Source organism: Trichoderma gamsii (assembly GCF_001481775.2).
Source record: "Trichoderma gamsii strain T6085 chromosome Unknown Scaffold_89.2, whole genome shotgun sequence".
NCBI classification, from domain to species: domain Eukaryota; kingdom Fungi; phylum Ascomycota; class Sordariomycetes; order Hypocreales; family Hypocreaceae; genus Trichoderma; species Trichoderma gamsii.
The window spans coordinates 16092-35694 of NW_020171426.1; the positions used below are offsets into that span (position 1 = coordinate 16092).

The 19603-nt window shown below is 48.4% G+C and overlaps 6 protein-coding genes across 6 annotated transcripts; 2 read left to right on the forward strand and 4 right to left on the reverse strand.

The window, feature by feature from the left end:
* Positions 1–387: 387 nt before the first annotated feature.
* TGAM01_v211087 (hypothetical protein) lies at positions 388–2886 on the forward strand (the record flags this gene model as incomplete). Its single annotated transcript, XM_018810968.1, has 1 exon — positions 388–2886. One exon carries the CDS (start codon positions 388–390, stop codon positions 2884–2886), a length of 2499 nt encoding a protein of 832 aa, XP_018655820.1.
* A 4127-nt stretch (positions 2887–7013) lies between these two features.
* On the reverse strand, positions 7014–8565 carry TGAM01_v211088 (hypothetical protein; the record flags this gene model as incomplete). The annotated part of the gene is made up of 2 exons (XM_018810970.2): positions 7014–7359; positions 7478–8565. The coding sequence occupies 2 exons, from the start codon at positions 8563–8565 to the stop codon at positions 7014–7016; spliced, it is 1434 nt and encodes a 477-aa protein (XP_018655822.2).
* A 1232-nt stretch (positions 8566–9797) lies between these two features.
* TGAM01_v211089 (hypothetical protein) lies at positions 9798–10874 on the reverse strand (the record flags this gene model as incomplete). Its single annotated transcript, XM_018811024.1, has 1 exon — positions 9798–10874. The coding sequence occupies one exon, from the start codon at positions 10872–10874 to the stop codon at positions 9798–9800; it is 1077 nt and encodes a 358-aa protein (XP_018655761.1).
* Positions 10875–11134: 260 nt separating this feature from the next.
* Positions 11135–12865, forward strand: TGAM01_v211091 (hypothetical protein; the record flags this gene model as incomplete). Its single annotated transcript, XM_018811025.1, has 1 exon — positions 11135–12865. The coding sequence occupies one exon, from the start codon at positions 11135–11137 to the stop codon at positions 12863–12865; it is 1731 nt and encodes a 576-aa protein (XP_018655762.1).
* A 2257-nt stretch (positions 12866–15122) lies between these two features.
* On the reverse strand, positions 15123–16199 carry TGAM01_v211090 (hypothetical protein; the record flags this gene model as incomplete). Its single annotated transcript, XM_018811027.2, has 6 exons — positions 15123–15174; positions 15242–15694; positions 15743–15854; positions 15918–16037; positions 16096–16114; positions 16167–16199. 6 exons carry the CDS (start codon positions 16197–16199, stop codon positions 15123–15125), a joined length of 789 nt encoding a protein of 262 aa, XP_018655764.2.
* Positions 16200–17989: 1790 nt separating this feature from the next.
* Positions 17990–18952, reverse strand: TGAM01_v211092 (hypothetical protein; the record flags this gene model as incomplete). Its single annotated transcript, XM_018811028.1, has 1 exon — positions 17990–18952. One exon carries the CDS (start codon positions 18950–18952, stop codon positions 17990–17992), a length of 963 nt encoding a protein of 320 aa, XP_018655765.1.
* Positions 18953–19603: the final 651 nt, after the last annotated feature.

The window sequence follows — 19603 nt, forward strand, 5'->3', positions numbered from 1 at the left end:
TCTAGACTTAACGGGTCTTGATTGGCTAAACTTGGGCACTTGACCGTTTGACGTGAGCTTAAATTTAAAGAATGTTTCTTATCATTGGATGATGTACAAAAGCGGGGGATGTGGAATTCCAGCCGAAGTATGAGAGGCTTTGAAATTTAAGTTCTTAGGTTGCGCTATTTCCTAATTCTAATTATATTAACTATTGACTAGGGAGAAGTGACATTTTAATGACCTCAACCCAGCCCGTATATAAACATAGAAGAGGTACTCCACGATATCCTTGATCATAATGCTGAGGCTGATCAGTTCCACCCGACTCTCACGGGATATATCGAAGTTCCTCGGTGAATCCTTCCAGATCATATCTACATAGGCAATTACGTTTTGCCACGAACCATGTCATCAAATGACAGAGACCTTCAAGTACCGGCCCTTAAACGTGACGCGTTTCTGGGCCAGGTGTACCAGGGTGCAACAGGCAACTTGCTCAGCCCGAACTTCTTTAACAGGGCCTACATTGATGCCGCAACTGTTACCACGCCCATGCCCAAGACAGAGGTTGCATTCAAGAGTGCCCAGAGCGTCGAGGAAAGAGCCCATCTACTTAATGTATCGGCCTCCGTGTCTGTTTCAGTGTGTTCAGGAACGTTGAAACTGACGGGGTTCGGCTCGTACCTGGACCGCTCTGATGACCAGGAGGAGTCCATCACAATCTCGGGCGTAGTGCACGCGAGAACGGTCCATAAGCGGCTCATTATAAATGATAAGGATCTACAAAACCATGCTGTCATTGACCAAAACGACCTAGCAGCGTGGGGAATTACCCACGTGGTGACTGCCATCACGTATGGAGGTACCCTAGTTGGAAGCATCACGCAGACGAATTCTCAGAAGAACGAAAACCACAATCTTAAGGGAATATTCTCTCTCGGGACCATGTCCAACTTTGCTAAGATTGGAGACATCCACGCCAAGGCCGAGGTAGACGATGAAGAAATGAATAACCTCAAAGGATTTCACCTATCCACCAGCTTCGAGGCTGACTATGTCGACCCTAACCCTCATCCAGAGGACGAAGTTATCCCAACAGAACCTAATCCAGACGCCCCTCCAGCGACCCCCAATGACAGGAGCCGCGAACCTACCTTATTGATGAACAAAATAAAGAGGGGATTTCCCAACTTTACTAGTGACCCAGTGCCGCCACCCGATAAGACACACGGCGTTCCGGTGGAATTGACGCTGACACCTGTGAGCTATTTCGATGCTATCTCGGTGGAGATTATCTTTCGTGAGCTCAATGAGTCTGATATGGTGGCGCTGCGTGCTCTCTACGATAAACTCACCTCACTCGCACAGAGTCGCATGTCTTTATATCTCGAGATCATGAATCCGCCACTAGAGCATTCTTCACAGGAAGCAGCTACTAGTACTACCAGTAGCCCCAAGTACAGTAGCCTGTTCCCAACTTTCTCCAAGACATGCCAGGACCGACAGCGCGAAGTGGGAAGCCTACAGTTAGAAGCGAGTGCAGGTTTAGGCCAGCTTCTCCAGGACTACCGCAATAAAAAGGCAGATCCTAAGCATGTCAGCGATTTTCTGGTCAAATACCAGACTCTCCACGACAGCGCCAGGGGGTTGTATGAGCAAGATACGCTGCAGTGGCGAGCGTTACGACGGCTCAAGGAAACAGCCGATGCGTATCAATACCCACTAAACACGGTGGAAGACATGATAGCTGCGAGGCCCCTCAACGGCACACTGGTTGTGGAGATTGTCCCGGAGAATGTGCAAATGTCTAGCCTTCTCAATATATATCGACATCTGGGAAAGGACATCAGAGATTGGAGGACCCAGGAGGACAGTGATTTGACCATTTCTAAGTTTGGTGTCTCGCGTGATGCCTCTATTCCTGCCTTTACAACCACATACGTGTCCTTTTACGCTGATCCAGCAAAGGACAAGGCTTTGGTCTCTATCGACAATGACCAGGGTTCTGTGCTCTCTGCAGTTGCTGCAGCACGCAAAGACGCCAGCCCGAAGACCATTCAATATGGCCTTCGAGAATCGACGAATCAACTTGAGTGGTTGGTGCTGGGCGATGGCAATGTATGGGGTATACTGGAGTACGATAACGGGGTCGGCAGCGACGCTGATGAAGACAAAAGAATATCCAAGACGCAGTACTTGGGATATCTCAAGGACAACACTCCTTATGGATACGGCGTCATGAAGTATCCGGGGGGCTTGACGTACAAGGGTGATTGGCTGCGGGGGCTGCGTGACGGCAACGGGTGCATGTACCACGGCACGCGGCTTGTGGCAGAAGGAATATTTGTCGAGGATTCGATATCTCCGACTACTCTTGGGGAAGAGCCTTACGGGCACGGAAGGCTCTTCGCCGTCCAAGTCACAGCTGTGCAGCGTGGAGGAGCTGCAGAGACGGCTACTTTTGTCGTTACGGCGGACATCGTATTATTCAACATGGCCAAGAAGTTAGCCTACGTCTTTGGCTGGAAGGCTGGTGAACGGTATCGCCTTACCGCATCTATGGAAAGACCGCCTTCCCCCCCATTTATCAACCCCATCACCGTTATTGTCAACGGAGACCAGGTGGAGACTGATTACAAGGAAATTTATCCTGATTGGCCTGAACTTAGTTTTTACTCGGTGTACTGGCCTAACTATATGTTCGTATGGGATAACAAGTATGAGGACTTTATTTCTCTGGCGCGCAGGTTTGCGCCTTTTAAAACTTTACCACTGGTATACAATGCTGAACACCCGGAGATCACGACGGCGCCAAGCAGTCGGGCCCGACCGATCACGATTAGGGCAGTTCGCTTGGACGATGGTGTATTACCGCTAGCAAGTGCAGGGACACACCCAACATGAGCAGGGTGCAATGAAAGTGTGTTTCCATGATACGCCTTCCATCTGATGCTGGAAATGAAGATAAGACGTTTTGCGTATGTATGACGGGGGGGATGCCTCCGAGTCTTCACAAGCTTAGGAGAATCCCCCCAAAGAAAATAAGATTATTATCAGAACCTTACTGCACCTCCTATCGCAGCTACATCTAAGCCTTTGGTGCCTTGACAAATCCAAAAGATTGTTTTCTTACCCATTCTCACGTACCATTCGATTGACAACTGCCCCTTGAGTGCCTTTGTATGAAAACATGCTTGTAAATTTCACCAATCACCTTCTGTTCCAATGTCTTCAATAATTCACATACTTATTGTTGTTGTTGTTGTTGTTGTTGTTGTTGTTGTTGTTGTTGTTGTTAAACCCAAGCCTTCCGAGAAAAGTGAACATCAACAGGAGCCGCCATGACAATTTTTAGGGCCATCCCAACTTATTATATAATTCATAGGAACTTAGAACGTGAATACCTATAAATGTTAGCGAGTGTCAAGTTTGATTTGGCCAACGTACGGGACTTGGTATCAGGAACTAAATATATAGCTGATATAACATAGCCAGCTTTAGCAGCCATTAATTTAATAATTTCTGATTATACTTGGAGGCCTTAAATATTTTAAAGCGAGTGCCCTTTTCCATGATTACTTTTATTTGTTCCGCTGTATCCTCGTGGAAAATAAACTCCATATCTTTTTTGGCTTCTAATTCCAACGCCATATGCAAAGAAGGCTTGTGGATCATGCGAACTCTCGATGTCCATCCTGTAATGGCAAGCATGGCGCGGTTGTAAATATTATCAACGCCATTGAAACGTTATCCCATCCGATTTCTAGGCACCGCCTTTTACCTTTTAGTGGAGTGGATTGTTGTTTTTACAAATACCACCTGGTGCTCAGGCGCTATTTATAACTCTTATCTAAAATGCCGGACTTTTAGATAAAAAGGATCTTGCAGCATAATTGGCTTCTACCTTTCTGCTTATATATTAATAACTTTGCCTGTTTAACTTATGCTATCTATTGATGAATTTCGGCGCAGCTTGTCTATATGGTCCTTGTTAACTGACCGGTTTTTCCCTTTGCTCCGACGTGTAGAGAGAACACCCAGCGGAAGCTTTACAACTGCAAGCAAATGTGGGCTTGCCAGTGCCCAAGCCGATGAGAGCTCTTCGATCACGACGCGTTTGCGAGAGGTCGCATTTGGAGCCGCACTAATCTGGTTTTTTTCACCGCCCGTTCGTTGCCTCTTCAACGGCCTCGTCTTACTATTATCAGTGTCCTTGCCTATTAATAGCCGCTTTATGGTGATGGTTGATGAGGAATGTTGTTGCCTTTTATCCACAAATCTCGTTTTTGAGTTTATAGCGGTAAAGCTAACTCTTCGATGGGGAAATTTTTACAACGGTAAGTGAGTTGCTTTTACCTTCAGAAGTCAAGTGGAGCAAGCTTATGTATCTGTTTCCGGAGACAGAAACCAGCACAGCTATTTTATACATAGTTAGTGCATCTGCCTTGGAGACAGAAAAACAAGTTACCTAACCCTACCTTGACGAGTCGGGGCCACAGCGTATAGTGGAATGGCCGTCACACATGTTGTGCTGGGCCAAATGAGCCCTCGTCAAGGCTACACATGATGGTTTGATGCTTTCAGTTGCAGGCATTAGACACACACTTTTCAGAGGCAGGGTGTGGGGCCGCTCAGCCATGATGGTGTTTTCTGCACCCGCCGATCTAACGAACTCCTCGTCGTCGTCGCAAGTAAACTTAGAAAACCGCATCCGGAGCTGCACATCCTGTTTGTGAACTACATCTGCCAAGATGAACCGAATCGGGTCGTGATGTGAACTTTACATGTCCTGTGGGCGGTCTCATCATGCGACTGCTGCCAATGGCCTGATTTAAATAGTCAACTTCAACCCTAGTCGGAATATACAGGAGCCATACCGACCTTTCAATCTTTCTCATACATTCTCTACGTTTTCAATATATTGAACACAATTTGAGTAGATCCATCTGAAAAAAACTAAATCCAATGTCTGGAGCAGGTATCCTCCCAGCGCTTGCTATCGTAGGCGGTTGCCTTGGTCCTTTGTGTGGAGGTATTGAAAACTATAGCCCATGGCCCGTTCATTGGACTGAGTTCATCGGGGTTGCACCAGGGATTTGCCCCAGTAAGTTCAAATACAATCTTATTAATGATACGTTACTGATATTGCCTAGTTTGGAATAAAGACGGAGGACCAGTTGAAGTTCCAGACGTCCAACATTGCGTCGGAGGAATCCTTAACTACGGGGAAGAAAAGGGCGGATGGAATTCTGGGGTTGACGTTGATGGGTAAGCAACACCGACACTGCGGTTCGGGAAATAATGTGCAAATTGGGAGCGCTGACTTGGAAATTGATTAGCTTTACATACTTGGACCGGGACTACAGAGTGAACTTCTTGCACGAAAATGTTTCGAAGGTCGTTAAGGCAGGCTCATGGACGAAAATCACCACTAATGAGTGGGCATCATGCCTTAAAGACGAGAGCGGACAACCATATTGTTCTATTTCTCGGCCTTTAGTTTAGGCGCCGAATCAAGGCAACCACCGTCATCGTGAAGTCAGGCAGCGCTTGGAAACGTTGATGAACAGTATAAGTACAACCGCAAGGGAAGTATCAAGGTTTTCTGCTTAGCTATGAACCCAAATATGTTACAAATGATTATTACAAGTCTTCTCGGGATATGTCAATGGGCCTTAGTATGGGCTTTTCCCCTATGTATACTAGGTTTTCCTTATAGCGTTTTGCGAAAGCAGAGGCCTCATGTTTCGGTGATCATCGTAGTAGCTGTGATTTACAGGAAGAATTTTTCGTATCCTAATGCGAGAAATTAAGATTAATGGTGGTAGTGTACCCTAATACTAGTGCAGTAGCGAATGTCCCTACCAAAGTGGCCTGGGTCCCCTGGCACAAGGACATACATGGCGACGAGGTAGCAGACGCGAAGGAAGGCGCAGAGCTTCCGACAGCACCCTCCAGGACTGCCACAATAACCCACATCAAAAGACGGGCTAGAAGCGAGAGGAGACTGCTCCAGGAGCTAGACTGGGATAGAAGCCAACCGCCCTACTATATGCTTGGCTTCTACTCTCTGGCTTTATATAATTTATTTTGCCTGTTTAACTTATGCTCTCTATAAGCATCCTTGCCCTGGGCTTCTCATTTAATAATGGTTTTGCACTGATCAACCCACTTTGGATCGTCGCTCTGGAACACCTCTCTGATGAAATCTGCCGGCCTGCTCATTAGACTTCGCAGTAGCCGTAATCGTGCTTGCAGTCTTTCTGGGCTTGCTATACGGAGCATCTCTGACTTTGCATTTAGCTGATTGTCCCTGTTGTTAATCCAGCCCAATGTCGCGAGCATGTTGTTTGTTATCTTGTATTGGTCTATGGATTAGGATCCAACGTTAATTCAACCGTTTCCTGGTCTCTAACGTAGCTTAGGGCTAGCTTCTGGAGCTTACCTGTCGCCTCACGCACGTACTGCGTGCTGTACATCGTCTCCTCCTCCACCTTCTTCTCCGGTCCCTGGGCCTTGTTCCATACGAACCGGTCCGGCTCGAGGAACCACAGCATCCGTATTGCCAGCAGGGCCGCCCGCGTCCCCCCCCTCTTCTGTTTGACCTTCTTGCCGGCTATGGCGAAACCGACGACTTCGTCCTGGCCTCCTCCCCTGGGCACGTTGTACACGACCATATCTGATGTCATGCCCACCGTCAGGGCCAGCATGCAGAGGAGCTCGACCTCGGGCCTTGCCTGGAGCTCTTCCAGCAAGCGGTGCGCTTTCTTGTAGTGGTTGGTGAGCCCCGCGCGAGGCACCTTCATGTGGCCCGAGTTCTCCAGCAGTTGTTTGAAGCCGCGCTCGAGCCCGTCTGGGAGACCGCCGCTGAGAGGAAACGTGCACCCGAAGTCGATACAGGTCTCCTTGGCCCTATGTCTTTTGCTCTCCCGCGCGATCTCCGACTCGACGGCTTTCCGCTTCAGACTCCCAGGGTATAGATTCATGGCCCAGCCGACTAACGAGCTCTTCTCCATTAACGGCAGTACCCTTTAGGCGATCGTCGCCGTGATAGTGCCGCGAGAGCTCCCCAGCACCCATTCGACGCGGTTGCGTCTGAGCGCCAACCCGATGTGATATCGCCACTGCTCGGTTGACTTTTCCGGATTCCCCTTTCTGTACGTCTGCCTGAAGAGAGCACTCAGGACGGCCAGCCACGTCATGTTCATGGAGCTGAGGGTCCTGTCCATTGCCTTGTCGCTGCTGGATTGGAGAGCTCCTAGGATGTGGTCGACGTATCTGTCTTGCTCCAGAGTGTCACTTGTAATCGCCTCCTTCGGCTGGCCTTGCCCTTCATCTAGAACGTCGTTGATTTCCGCTACGATACTGCTGAATCTCCTACGTACATATTGCTGGTTAGCTCTCTACATCTGCATATGCTGCCGCTTAGCGCCCGGCAGTGGCTTTTGCTATGGTGGTATGGATGATGCTTGGATATCTAGGTAATTGTACTTACTCGGAGCTGAACGCGGCTGTGCCGTTCTGACCCGCGGCCTCCCAGTCATCAAGGCATAGGCGACCCTTTTTGAGCTTTTCCCGTTGCTCGTCTGAGAGTTCGACTCTGCGTCCCCGCTTCTGGAGAAGCCTCCGGATCCTCCCTGCGAAAAACTGCCGCATCTCGGGCACGAAGTGATTCCGGAAGACCTCCTCTATATACTCCGCCGCAGCGTAGGCATCCTGTGACAGAAGCTGCACCCTGGCCTCAGACTCCCGGCCTGCCGCCACTTGCTTTCCGTAGTGGTACTGTAGAGACGCGGCCTGTAGGAGGTGCACTCGGCGGTCCTGCACACCAGGCCAGTTCTTTAGATTCATCCTCCCCTGGCCGGCCATGTTCAGCCTTCCCGGGTCGATATAGGGGAACGCATGGTTCTTGATGCTCTCCATCGTGCCCAGATACCTGAAGGTCGTGCTTGGTAGCACCCTCTTGTCGCCAGTAAAGCAGAAGCTCCCCAGTCGATCAACGGCCGCCATGGCTTCTCCCAGCTCCACCGTGAGCCCTGCCTTCCCCCCACGCTTGAACTGGGCGAGCATCGAGGCCGCGATGAGCTCGAAGAGCCTGGCGTATGCGCACAGCACCCCGGGAAATGCTTCGGGGTCAAACACCCTGAGCACCTGGGTGTACTCCTTCTGTGCTGTGAGGAAGAAGCTGATCAGCTGCGTCATCGGCCTCAGAACCATGGGCATGGTGCGGTGGTCTGGGAGCAGCTGCGACACGGAGACGGTGATGACCTGCTCCATCCTGAATGCGTACTCACCCTCCTCGATGCACTGCTCAAGACGGCTTGCTTCCCGCGCAAAGGGGATTGTACGAAACCTGGCCTCCGGGCTATTTTCACCCATCAACTGGTCTAGCAGCTTTTGTTGCGTCTTCTTCGCCGCGGGCGTGATGCCCGGTCCCGAGGCTGGCAGGGACAGCGCGGCAGTAGCAATGGCCTGGCTTGCGAGGAGATCCTGTGGGTTGAACCGCACCGTCTTCTTGATGTTGGAGTAGCCTTGGAAGTAGCCGGGCGTGACTATGTCGGCGTTGTCGTTTTCGCAACTCATGTTAGAGCACACCGTCCGCAGCACGTCGTCTATGAAGTCGGGGGGCAAGCTTGATGTGAAGTTGCCGTGCCGAGGGTTAAAGCCCAGCGCGTTATTATTACTGTTTACATTGCCCGAAGATCCCCTGATCGCCCCGCCAACATAAACTCAGAACTGAACTCTAGGTTTGTCGCTTGGGAAGCCCCGTCTGCTCCCCCATAGACAAGCCACTAACCGGCAGATTAGTAGTTGAGTTGGTGACCATCAGCGAACACCGGCTGTTGTATGTTTTTGTTTTTTTGTTTCTTTTGGAATTACATTCTTGTTTTGCGCGGTTGAAGACGAGATAGCCGTGTCGGGTTGACTTGCTGACGGCTTATACGCAGAGTCCATTTTTAGTTAGAATGTGCCTGAATACCCTTGTCGGCTGATACGTACTGTGAAATATACTGTGAGAAGTTGAATAAAGGATTAGAAGAGAATCAGCAGCAATTTATAACAGATTAACATAGACAGCAAGGATGGCATATCCGGGTTTGGATTTGGTGGTTTATTTTCAGAATTAGAGAGCTGGCTTATTTCCCATGCTTATTTTTGACAAATAAGCATAATCTTGCGACGTTTCCCTGGCCTTCTACTGCACTTGCATTACGATGTAAATCGGGTGCAATCTGCCAAGTATCCACAGCTTTCATGGGATGAAGGTGCTGCTACTGCTGCTACTGATGTTTAACACTAGGTATATATAATGCTCTGTGGGACTTGACAAAGTGACTTCATTGAAACTCCGATATTATATCCGCTACCCAATAAACAAAAGGGTATCATCCTGCTAAATAAATAAAACAGACAATAATTTTCCATGACGCCGACGCTGTCCCAGGCGTATTTGTAAACCAAGACCCAAACAATATACGTCTCAAGGAAATGTTATTCTTGAGCCCTCCAAAGACTACGCCGCTGCATCCAGCCCTGCCAGAATAACGACCATGTCTTCAAAACCAGCCTGTCCTGGATCCAACTTCTGCGGTCAACTCTCAAACTGCGCCGCTGCCTCCGACCCTGTCAGATTAACGACCATGTCTGAATAGAAGATGCAGATGTTGCATCGTGGAGCGCTAGCTGGTAGTCGGTGTATGCTGCAGGAAAAAGCTGCCCGCTGCCCCCAGCCCTGCCAGGTTAACGGGCATGCCTCCTCAGTCCGACTGGTGCTCAAGTTTCTAAAATTTCCCTAAAATGTGTGAGCGTGACTTTTACCTTGACGAAGACGCCACCAAGCAAGCTTCGCCGTTGTTGTCCAAAAACCACAGCTGAGAACCTGCAGCTCTCCTAGATGATCGTCGTGACTCAACGGGCTCTTCAATTGTCGACGTAGTCTTCGATTTCCGACCACGAGGCTGGCGCTTGTCGCTTTTATCTGCATTCCCCCTCTGCAGCTTTCTCTTGTTTTTTTTCCGTGTCTGGCGCTGTGAGGCCAGCTTTCTGGCACTGCGCTTCGTGTTGCTACGTTGACGTGAAACTTGAGCTTCAGTGGTTGTAGATGAAGAGACAGGCGAAGTGGCGGGTGAATTGGTAGGAGAGACATTTGATGCTCCTGAAATGACAGAAGCTGGCGAGACTGACGAAGCCAATGATGGTTCGGAAGCACTGACAGGCATGATTTCGAGTTGATCGCCCCCAGTTGCATCTGCCTCTTCATCATCGGAAAGCTCTGGGCTTGGGAACGGCTCTCGACGGCGACCTGGGTGAGACGAGCCAGTACCTGGCTGAACCCGTTCTTCATCTGATTCATCCAGCTCTGGTTCCATCCCGGGATAATGCCACGGTTTTCGGCCATCCATTTGGTGATACTTTCCACATTCGCAGAGCAAATAGCCCTGCAGCGCCAAAGTAGCCTGCTTCCGAAACTCACGAGCCTCCGCAGTTAGCTCCTTTGTGTAGTGTTCATCTTCATAAAATATATGTGCTTCCGACTGTGGGTCGTCAAAAGCGCTCGGCCATGGTACGAAATCTGGATTATCTTGCCATTCTGGCCATGGTTCAAAGCCTGGCTTGCGTGAATGCTCCGTTTCGCTAGCTGGGCTCTGTGTCCTGGCTCGTTTCGCGCTGGTGCCTGACTCCGACTCTTCTAATGAGCCATCGGTAGGATCACTGTCTGTTCTCTTCCGTTTCTCGCGTCGCGAGGGGCTTGGAGGTGATGATGTTGATGTTGTTAATAAAGATGCGCCTTCGTCGGTCGATATCTCTAGGCTCGGGGTATCGGTCGGCAGGTCTAGCCGGGCCTTCTTACGCGGGGAAGAAGCGCTTGCGGAGGATCTTCGCTTAGCCATATTTTCAATAGGCAAAGTACAGGAATAGCACGATCAAGGCTCTGGGTTTCGTTACGATTGAGTATGAGAGGAGATGTCATCCGTGATGCTGGAGCTAGCGGAACGAGGTGTTCAAAGTCACGTGATATCGCGTCAGCAACGAGATGCGGCTCAAATGGAGACGCGGCACACAAAGACGCCCGTGAGCGCGATAACTTTCAAGGTTGCTTCACCATCATTAACTTACCGAGTTGCCGCTCGTATCATTATAAATAGGCGCCATGGCGGCTGCTTCAATCTCAATGCCGCGTGGCATTCCTTTTGCCACCTTCAGCGCTGCAAACGACGAAGCCGTTCTGCTGCTCGAGCTCATCCAGGCTAAAGCGTCACCGCCAAATCTCATTAGCAGCGGAAACGCCATCGGCTATCACATATCACTACCTCTATCGTCTGATAGCTCTAGTTCAGATGAAACTGGCTCCGCTTCAACCTCCGACTCCCAAGCCAGCTCACATTCTTTTAAAATGGTGCGGTGGAATATTGGTGCTGGTGCACCTCCAACCTTGGTCGATAAAGGCCTGGGTTACACCAATCCAGACATCCTTCTCTGTACTCCAGGCGACACGCCGGCGTCTCGCAGAATTCGTGACTACATCAAAGATTCCCACGCCCACATCACCTTTCACCCAACTTCAGGCGTCCTTATGCTCAGGACGGTTTGCAATCGACCAATCATCTATGAGCAAGGCGATATGCACGACAACGATCTGATACTCCAATTGGATGAATGGGGAAAAGGAATGACTTGCGTCTTGCGGAGAGAGCGAAATTATCTCCATTTTGGTCCCTATCGATTTCTCTTTACATTCGCCACACAGACCCGACAGAATTTCGATAGGTTTACTGCTCATATGAACAAGGCTATCAAGAGCGACTTTCACGGATTCAGCCCCTCACGCCTTTTCAACTTCATCCCGATGCCAAGCCCATACCACGAGACTTCGTGGAATATCTGGCTTCACCACAAGATCCCTACCACCAACGTCATCATAGGCGTCGACATTCATACAGGACAGCCGGTTGCTGTCAAGAAGCTGTTAAACAAAGACACGTCCAAGACACGCCAGTATGTCGTCGAACGACTGAAGATGGCTTTTCAGAGCAGAGATACAATGGACAGTGGGATCTTGAATATTGTCAATATCTGGTGTTCTCATCAGACTTCTCCACCGTGCCTATTCAATGCGTCCAACACCGACATGCTCGATGAGTGCCAGCACACCTTCTATTCGATTCCGCTCGCTAGATATAGTTTTCTGGATTTTCCCTGGACTAAGCTGGAACGCGATATACGTCTTGCATATTTCCATCAGACATTGCTTGGTCTCTCTGCGATGCATGAACAAGGTCTCGTCCACGGGAATATCCGGCCCAGCTCACTGCTTGTATTGGCCAACGCAACACACAAATCTTATACGACCACCAAGGCTCTTTCGACAAAAAAGGCCGTGCTGTCACTTTCTATGAGTCAAACGGGGAGAAAGCCGTATGATGCAACTAGTATATGTATCGCGCCTGAGGCTTGGGAAAAGATAAATGGTAGACCAAGAGCAGACCTGGATGAGGCCAAACTCGACATCTGGGCGCTGGCTACTTCATGGCTTTATACCTTTATGCGACCTCCGGATAATTTTAAGATTGCAACCGAGCACGACTATTTAAATATGCAAGAACAAGTGCAGTATCGGATTGAACGAATTTCCTCGTTGGGGCCTTTTGCTCCTCTTTTGCACCAAATGCTTGCCTGGAAGCCAGAGCAGCGGCCAAGTGCAGCCGAAGCTCTCAGGAGCACCGCCTGGCAACCTGTATGGAATGAGAAGCGAAGGAGGGAAGATGAGATGAAGCAGAAGCGGAAGGCCAAGGCGCAATCTGATGGAACTAAAAGAGTCAGAGTGCTCTCACCTGGTGCGGAAGATTATAAGACCATTGAGTCAGACTCGAAAGAGGATTGATTAGGCCACAAGGCAAAAGAAAGTGAAACGACCATCGAAGCGAATGATGAAGTTGTGGGAAATATCATGGAAAATATCACTATAGTGATCCAAAGCCTTAGCATCCATGACGAAGAAAAGAAACTGAATTCAAAGAATTCGGGCGGGTCTAATGAATCCGTCTCTGATCAAAATGGGTCGAAGTAAACGCCAATATATACCGTCGCACCACCACCATGGTATACTACCAAACCATTCCAAACCACTCTGGCTGCATCCGGGACAGATGAGAACAAAGTCCTTCGATCTCTTGCTATGGGCTTTTGCTCAGCAATATTAGCTACCCGAAGATGTGACTGTTGATGAGTCGTCTTTGGCAGTCTCTCAACTGTCCGCGTACCATATTCTCTTCCGTCGTGCGGCAGCAGTGAGAGCCTTGGCTGTCGAACCCAATGGCTGAGCTAGAGAAGATGGGATCACCGTGTTAAATGCAGTGTGAAACTGGCACACTACTTGCAATGAATACAATCTTGCAGCACCAACCTTGACAGCCCGTTGATCCTCAGAGCCAAGTCATCCGGTCTGGTATTGTTTTGTGTTGACATGACTTGCTCGGCTACTTCACAATGTCAAGATTGTGCCAGAGCACCACTATCTACAAGTACAGAGACAAGTGTAAAATCTGCTTCTGTTAACTTGATCTGCGCCCGGACGTGTTCTAGCAGATGATGATTCTCTGTTACCTTATCGGCGTCTGTCATCATCCAATCGCAGTTTTGGGAGGCTATAATCAATTTTGCACGACTTTGTCGAGATATTCATCTACCTCTCCCATCTCGAGAGATAATTGGGCAAGCGAAGTGTGGGCGTAGATATGAGACTGTTGTTCCAAACTGCGATTCACGCTTTCATGCAAAGATGTCTTTTTAAGGGGACTGGATTTGTACTGCCTTGTTGCCCGTATCCTAATGTGTTCATTCACTGACTCTGGACTAAACAGAGCGTTGAAAAGTTTATCCATGTTCCAAATAGCTATTTCTTCTGTGGTCGACAAGAAGGTAGTTGGACAGGGTCTGGCTTAACAAATAGTGGTAGTTAAGCCAGCCCCCGTCCCTGGAGGAGTCGCGACTGGGGGTGGGTGGTTCCGGGCTGTCTGCTCCGGCGAAAAGCAGCAGCAACACCAAAAGAATCATCATCATCATCATCTTCGTCTTCGTCTTCGTCTTCGTCATCATCTTCTTCGTCGGCGTGTTCGTCGCTGTTGCTGCTGCTGTCGTTGCTGTCGGTGTTGGTGGTGTTGTTGTCATCGCTGCTGCTGCTGCTGTCGGTGATCTGGATGGTATAAAAGAATGTCTGGGAGAGCAGTGTATAAATTAAAGTAGGTCCAAGCGAATTTTTGTCCGTCACATCCCTTTCCATAATGATTATGGCGCCGCCAGTCTGTGCAGCCCACCAGAGGATCAAACATTTGTGCAAATGACCAGGGACTTGGTATTTGGCGATTAGTCCTGTGAAGCAAATGGCATCCGATTCCTAAATCTTCTTGAGTGCATCGAAATGTCTGCTTGCTTGGCCTCGAGGTCCTGGCATGTCGTGGTGGGTCATGCCTCGGCGAGATAGATTTCAGTCAGTGTCTGTTGTCTCCACAACTAGCATCTACGCAACATCGACCTTGATCGTACAAAATTGCAAAGTTTCCCAGTATATCAAATTGTACAAGCTAGTGGGTTGACATACTTTGGTTGCATTAGTTGTCATTATTGGTACAACGTTTCGTGGTCGATGAGCCGGCTGGAGTCCAAGCCGAACCTAAAGTTGGCTACGTGACTACCTTATTCTTGCTGGCAAAAGAACAGCGGCGGATACGAACGAGACGCCAAGAGCTGCATTGCAGCGGGTCTGACATTAGAGTACCTAAGGTAGGGAGAAACAAGGCACAAGCTATTTATTCAAGCGGGAGAAGGGCGGCACGGCAAGGCACGGCACGGCACGTTTAAGGGGCAGTGGGAAACGCGGTGAGAAGATTGAGACATTGATCCCAGTTTCACGTGGGCCAGAAATCAGGTCATGTTATCATATCCGCCTTTTATCGGTTGTGTATGGAATTGACCTGGGTTGACAATTGCTGCCAATATCACTTTGCTTGGATAGCAACCTGTTCTGTTTCGCCTTGCATAGAGGATGCATATATACGGTGACAGCGACCTGTATTATCTAAAATGACTCCAATGCCAGTTAATACAGTCAAAGGCGCCATATGACTTATGCTATAGCTCGCTTATAAGTGCGCATAACTGCCGTCAAACGGCTTTTGCGCATACGTAACATGGCTATTATAAGTTGCTGTCAGCCATATACAACAGGTGCTTGAGTCACGCGAAATATGAGCAGACTTACAGTGGAAAGGCAGCGCGAATCTGTGGATTGTGAATGTCCTTCCTCATACGCTCCTTCAAATCCTCGGCCTCAGCGTCGGACAACCCTGCCAGGGTGAGGAATTTGGTAAGACTCTCAACTAATTCCAAGATGTTATGTTTGTATATGGCGCCGACTTTCTTGAGGTTGGGGTTCTTTGGCCATTCGTTGATTGGCAGCTGAAACTTGGCGTCTTGAACATTGACGAAGCCCGTTTCATTGAGCCAGGCCTCATAGTGAGCTGACTTGAGCATATCTCGCCCAACGGCTCTGCCGCCTTTGACAGTCATTTCAACCCATTCTTCAAGAGCAGTACCTTTGACAGAATCGTCATTAGCAATAGTTCGCATTTCAGGATCGTGAAGCTCAATCCAGCCACCGGGTTGCATGTGGTCAAATGCTTTCTTCATCACGGCTTTGGTGTCGTCAAAGAAACTGATCACATGTCCAAAGTGGATGTAGTCAAATTGAGTTGGCGGCTACTCGCCATTCTCGGCGTCGAGCTGCTGAAATTGGCAGTTTTCTGGCAGTAACTCTTGCGGTTTCGCGATACTTAGATCAACGCCGAGCACTGTTGACTCGGGATGCTGCTCAGCTATTCTCAATATTAGCCCAGGGAGAAGATATAGAAGTAGACGAAAAGTGGTAAAGCACGCACCATACTGCATGGCCCATATTCCTGTCCCGGTGGCCACGTCCAAAACCTGAGCTTGTGAGCCAGCTGGTGCTTGTCCCAGTCTACCACCAAGAATGTGTAACATCATGTTATGCTGGTAGTCTGATCCAGAGTTAGCTACACAGCCTTTATGTTAGTAATGATAATGGTGGAACTGTACTTAGTCGATCTTTCTCTGTCTGGAGAATATGTGAGTATGTTTTTCCTTCCAAGTAGCGCATGTTTACCTACTTGTTGAGAAGTCTCGGGCATGAAGTAAGTCATTGTTTCGATGTTGTTACACAAAGATGATGAAATGATCTCAGAATTTTAAGCTGAAGAGTAAATATGCCTTCTATTGCTGGAATCAGTAATGTTTGCAGCTGTGATTTGAGGCGTTAGCACTTATAGCTCGGGCAGAGTGCTCTTTATTATATAACGAGCTCATCATAGCCATGTAGCTGAACTAATGTAAACGTCATCGAATACATTACCTGGTAACCAATGTGTCAAAGCTTTGGTCAGGAGGCAATCACGCGCCGTGCCGGATCTGCGCCTCCGGGAGCGGCTCGCCAACCAATTAATTTCCCAAGATGTACTGCAAGTCTCAGCTGAGCTCTCAAGTTGCATTTGCGGTCTCAGTTGAATGTAAGGGTGCGTTACACCGTCTTGCCGACTACCTGGTGGCGACAATTCTGGACCAGGTACTCGACTGGGGGTACTTGCTAGAAGAGTTTCTACTATGTAATATTTTGTCATTCGCCGCCCTCCTTGCTTGTGTTAGTGCGTTCAAAAGTTCCGTCCACATCGCCATAGCATTCATTATTTCATCCTACCGTGCAGAACGGCTGGCCATTGTATCGTTACTCTTAGTAGCCTATTGTAGTGAGAGTGTATGTTAGCCCGTTGTGAATTTATTCAGTCTTCATACACAAATTTTATTCTATACGTGCCTGGTTATATCAAACTTGGAGACTTTTGAATACAACCCTATCAGGAACACCATTCCATCTGTTGACCAACACTCGCTGCTTCCCGGGTAGACAGAGGTTGGAAGGGTGCGAATCAAGGCCATCAGATCCGTCGAGGCTTGACGCTGCCCGAGCGCGGAAACCTACGGCATTTGCAATCCTCTCGTAAGCATCGCCGATGACGATTGCAGTCCAGTTGCGAAGCCACATTCTATGTCCATAGGAAAAGGTGGTCCTTTATGTACCAGGGTTGTTGATGAAATTGAGTCTTCAACCGCATGCAAAGTCATCCAACGATTTCTAACAGTAGACGAAAGCTAGAAGATATATCAGTAATTCCAACGCACCTGCTTACTAAATCGCCTTATGGAGCGGTTTGCCGCGTAAAATAGCCTAAAAATAAGTTGATATATATAGCATGTAGATACTGAATACGGTCATGGGTTCTTTAATAGATACAGCCAAGTCCAGGTTCAGCGTCCGCATTCGTAAGAAAGAGATCTGTCCAAATTGGGCAGGTGGAGCTGGGGCACAGTGCACCATTGTCCAATGGAAGTCCCTTCCATAACAGCAGCTGGAAATGGCTGACTCAAACTTGTGCCCAAGGCAATTGTCCGCAAATGGCTACAAGGACACGCGTCACCCCTTGAGTGTTCACTATAGATGACAGCTGATACGACTTCAAGCGTGTCTATATTAGATACATACCAATGCACAATAACAATAGGAGTACGAAAAGGGAGGCCTGTGGGTTGCCATATTTGTGCTGTAGAAGGCTAAATCCATTGAGGGCTTTACAAGATGACGACATCAGTGGTGTCTGATGTAGCCATCTTCTGGCCTTGTGCCCTAAAGGGTGTTCGTATTAGATGTCAATTAGGGCAGCAAGAGTCATTACTAGTGCTTCCTTCATGGGATGCCTCCTCTCCCATTACAGAAAAGAAGAAAATGTGTTCTTGTCAACTATTTCCACCTATAATACGGCGCATCCACAGCAAATAGCTGACCATCGACAACCGAGGTTCAAGGAACTTGGGCCTCAGAGAGATGATTACGCCTATGGAATCATGATAGGCAGTTAGTTGAAGCACAACCAATGCGTTATCACAATGCTCCAATGTTCCATGTTCCCATCGGATGGCTCATCTCAAACCAAGTCTCACGAGGCGATGGTGAGCGCTGGGGTTTTCTTTCCTCGTCCCTTCGACGTTTCTCCTCTTTGTAATCATAACGAACGCCGTGAAATGTGAACATATCCGGTGCAAGCGGGGGTACAGGAACATCCATGAAGACTAGATCTCGAGAGACAGTCACTATTAAGTGATCGTTGCTAATGAACTGAAATATGGGCGCAAAATTTCCGTCGACATCCTTCAAGCTATATTTTTTAAGACCTGCTTGCTTCGGAGGAGAGAATAAGGCAAAATCGCAACCACAATCGACATTCAAGTACAAATGACCCTGAATTTTCGTTTCCTCGGTAGGCGGTTGTTTATACGTACAGGTGCTGTCGCCTTCTTCGATGTAATAGAATTCAACATATTTAGATGGATAGTAGACGGGATCGTAACGATAATCAAAATAGTCAAGGGAATATAAGCGGAAAGTCTTGCTAGCGATGGAGTCGAGAGGGCATAGGAGGGATCCCCTGATCTCTGCTTGTTGCAGAGACTTATAGGCTGCCTGTACTTCCTCTTCCTTAACGCTCTCAGATTCGCGCAAACGTTCCTTTTCTTCCTTTTCCTCCACCTCCATATCGCGTAACTGCTGCTTCCGCTCTTCGCGTTCGTGTTTGAGTTCGTAGTAGTAATCAGCATCCGATCCATTGTATGATCTCTCCGAGCTATGCTCGCTATCGTTCGAAGATTGACAATCACATTCCGTGTCTTCGCCGTCGCAATCGCAATTCAATTCCGAGGGATTATTGCCTACTCCATTGTATTTTGGTGTCGCATCAATGTCGGAGAGGTCTTCATCGAAGTCTTCTGGGCGTACGTCTCGCTTCTTCTCGATGGTGAGGGCGACCAAGCGGCAATACCATGCCGGCAGTTTTTGGCCAGGAGCCATCGTCGTAGTCAAATATTGCAGACTAGGTTTACTTTTAAAGAATATGCGGAGTAAGGTGCTGACTTTTGTGGCGGTAAAGTTTAAATCCCCAATTCTTGCCAGTTGGACAGAGAAAGGTGATATCCAGCTGGGACACGTCACGTTTTGAATTGGTGGGGTAAAATCCCTGATTTGCTATTGCAGACGTGGCTAAACCTGGAGTTACCCATCTCGTCTTACGCAGGAGATCCACGCGTTAAGACCAATACACAGTATGATCGAAATTGATACTGTCTTAGTCATGTATTGGGAAAAAGTAGCTGACGCTAAAATATAGTAGTTATTAATAAGTGGTGCTGAACCTGAACTAGGCTGTATCAATATATGCCGAATTGTGTTTTTTTTTTCCTATTTTCTCTTTTTTCAAAAAGACAACCCTCAAAAGTGCTGCGGATTTTTGCCTTTCTTATCTATTGAGTTAGCATAGCCGACGGAGCAGACCCGACGCTATAGGGCGAGATTGTTGAGATCTGGCTCGCAAACACCTGTTTGGCTAGTATACCTATCGTCGGCGGCAAAATGAACAAGTTACAACGTAGAATATGACAGCAACAAGGAATGTAACCATATTGACTAAATATAGGTGGGCACTGAATAGAGTAACATATACAA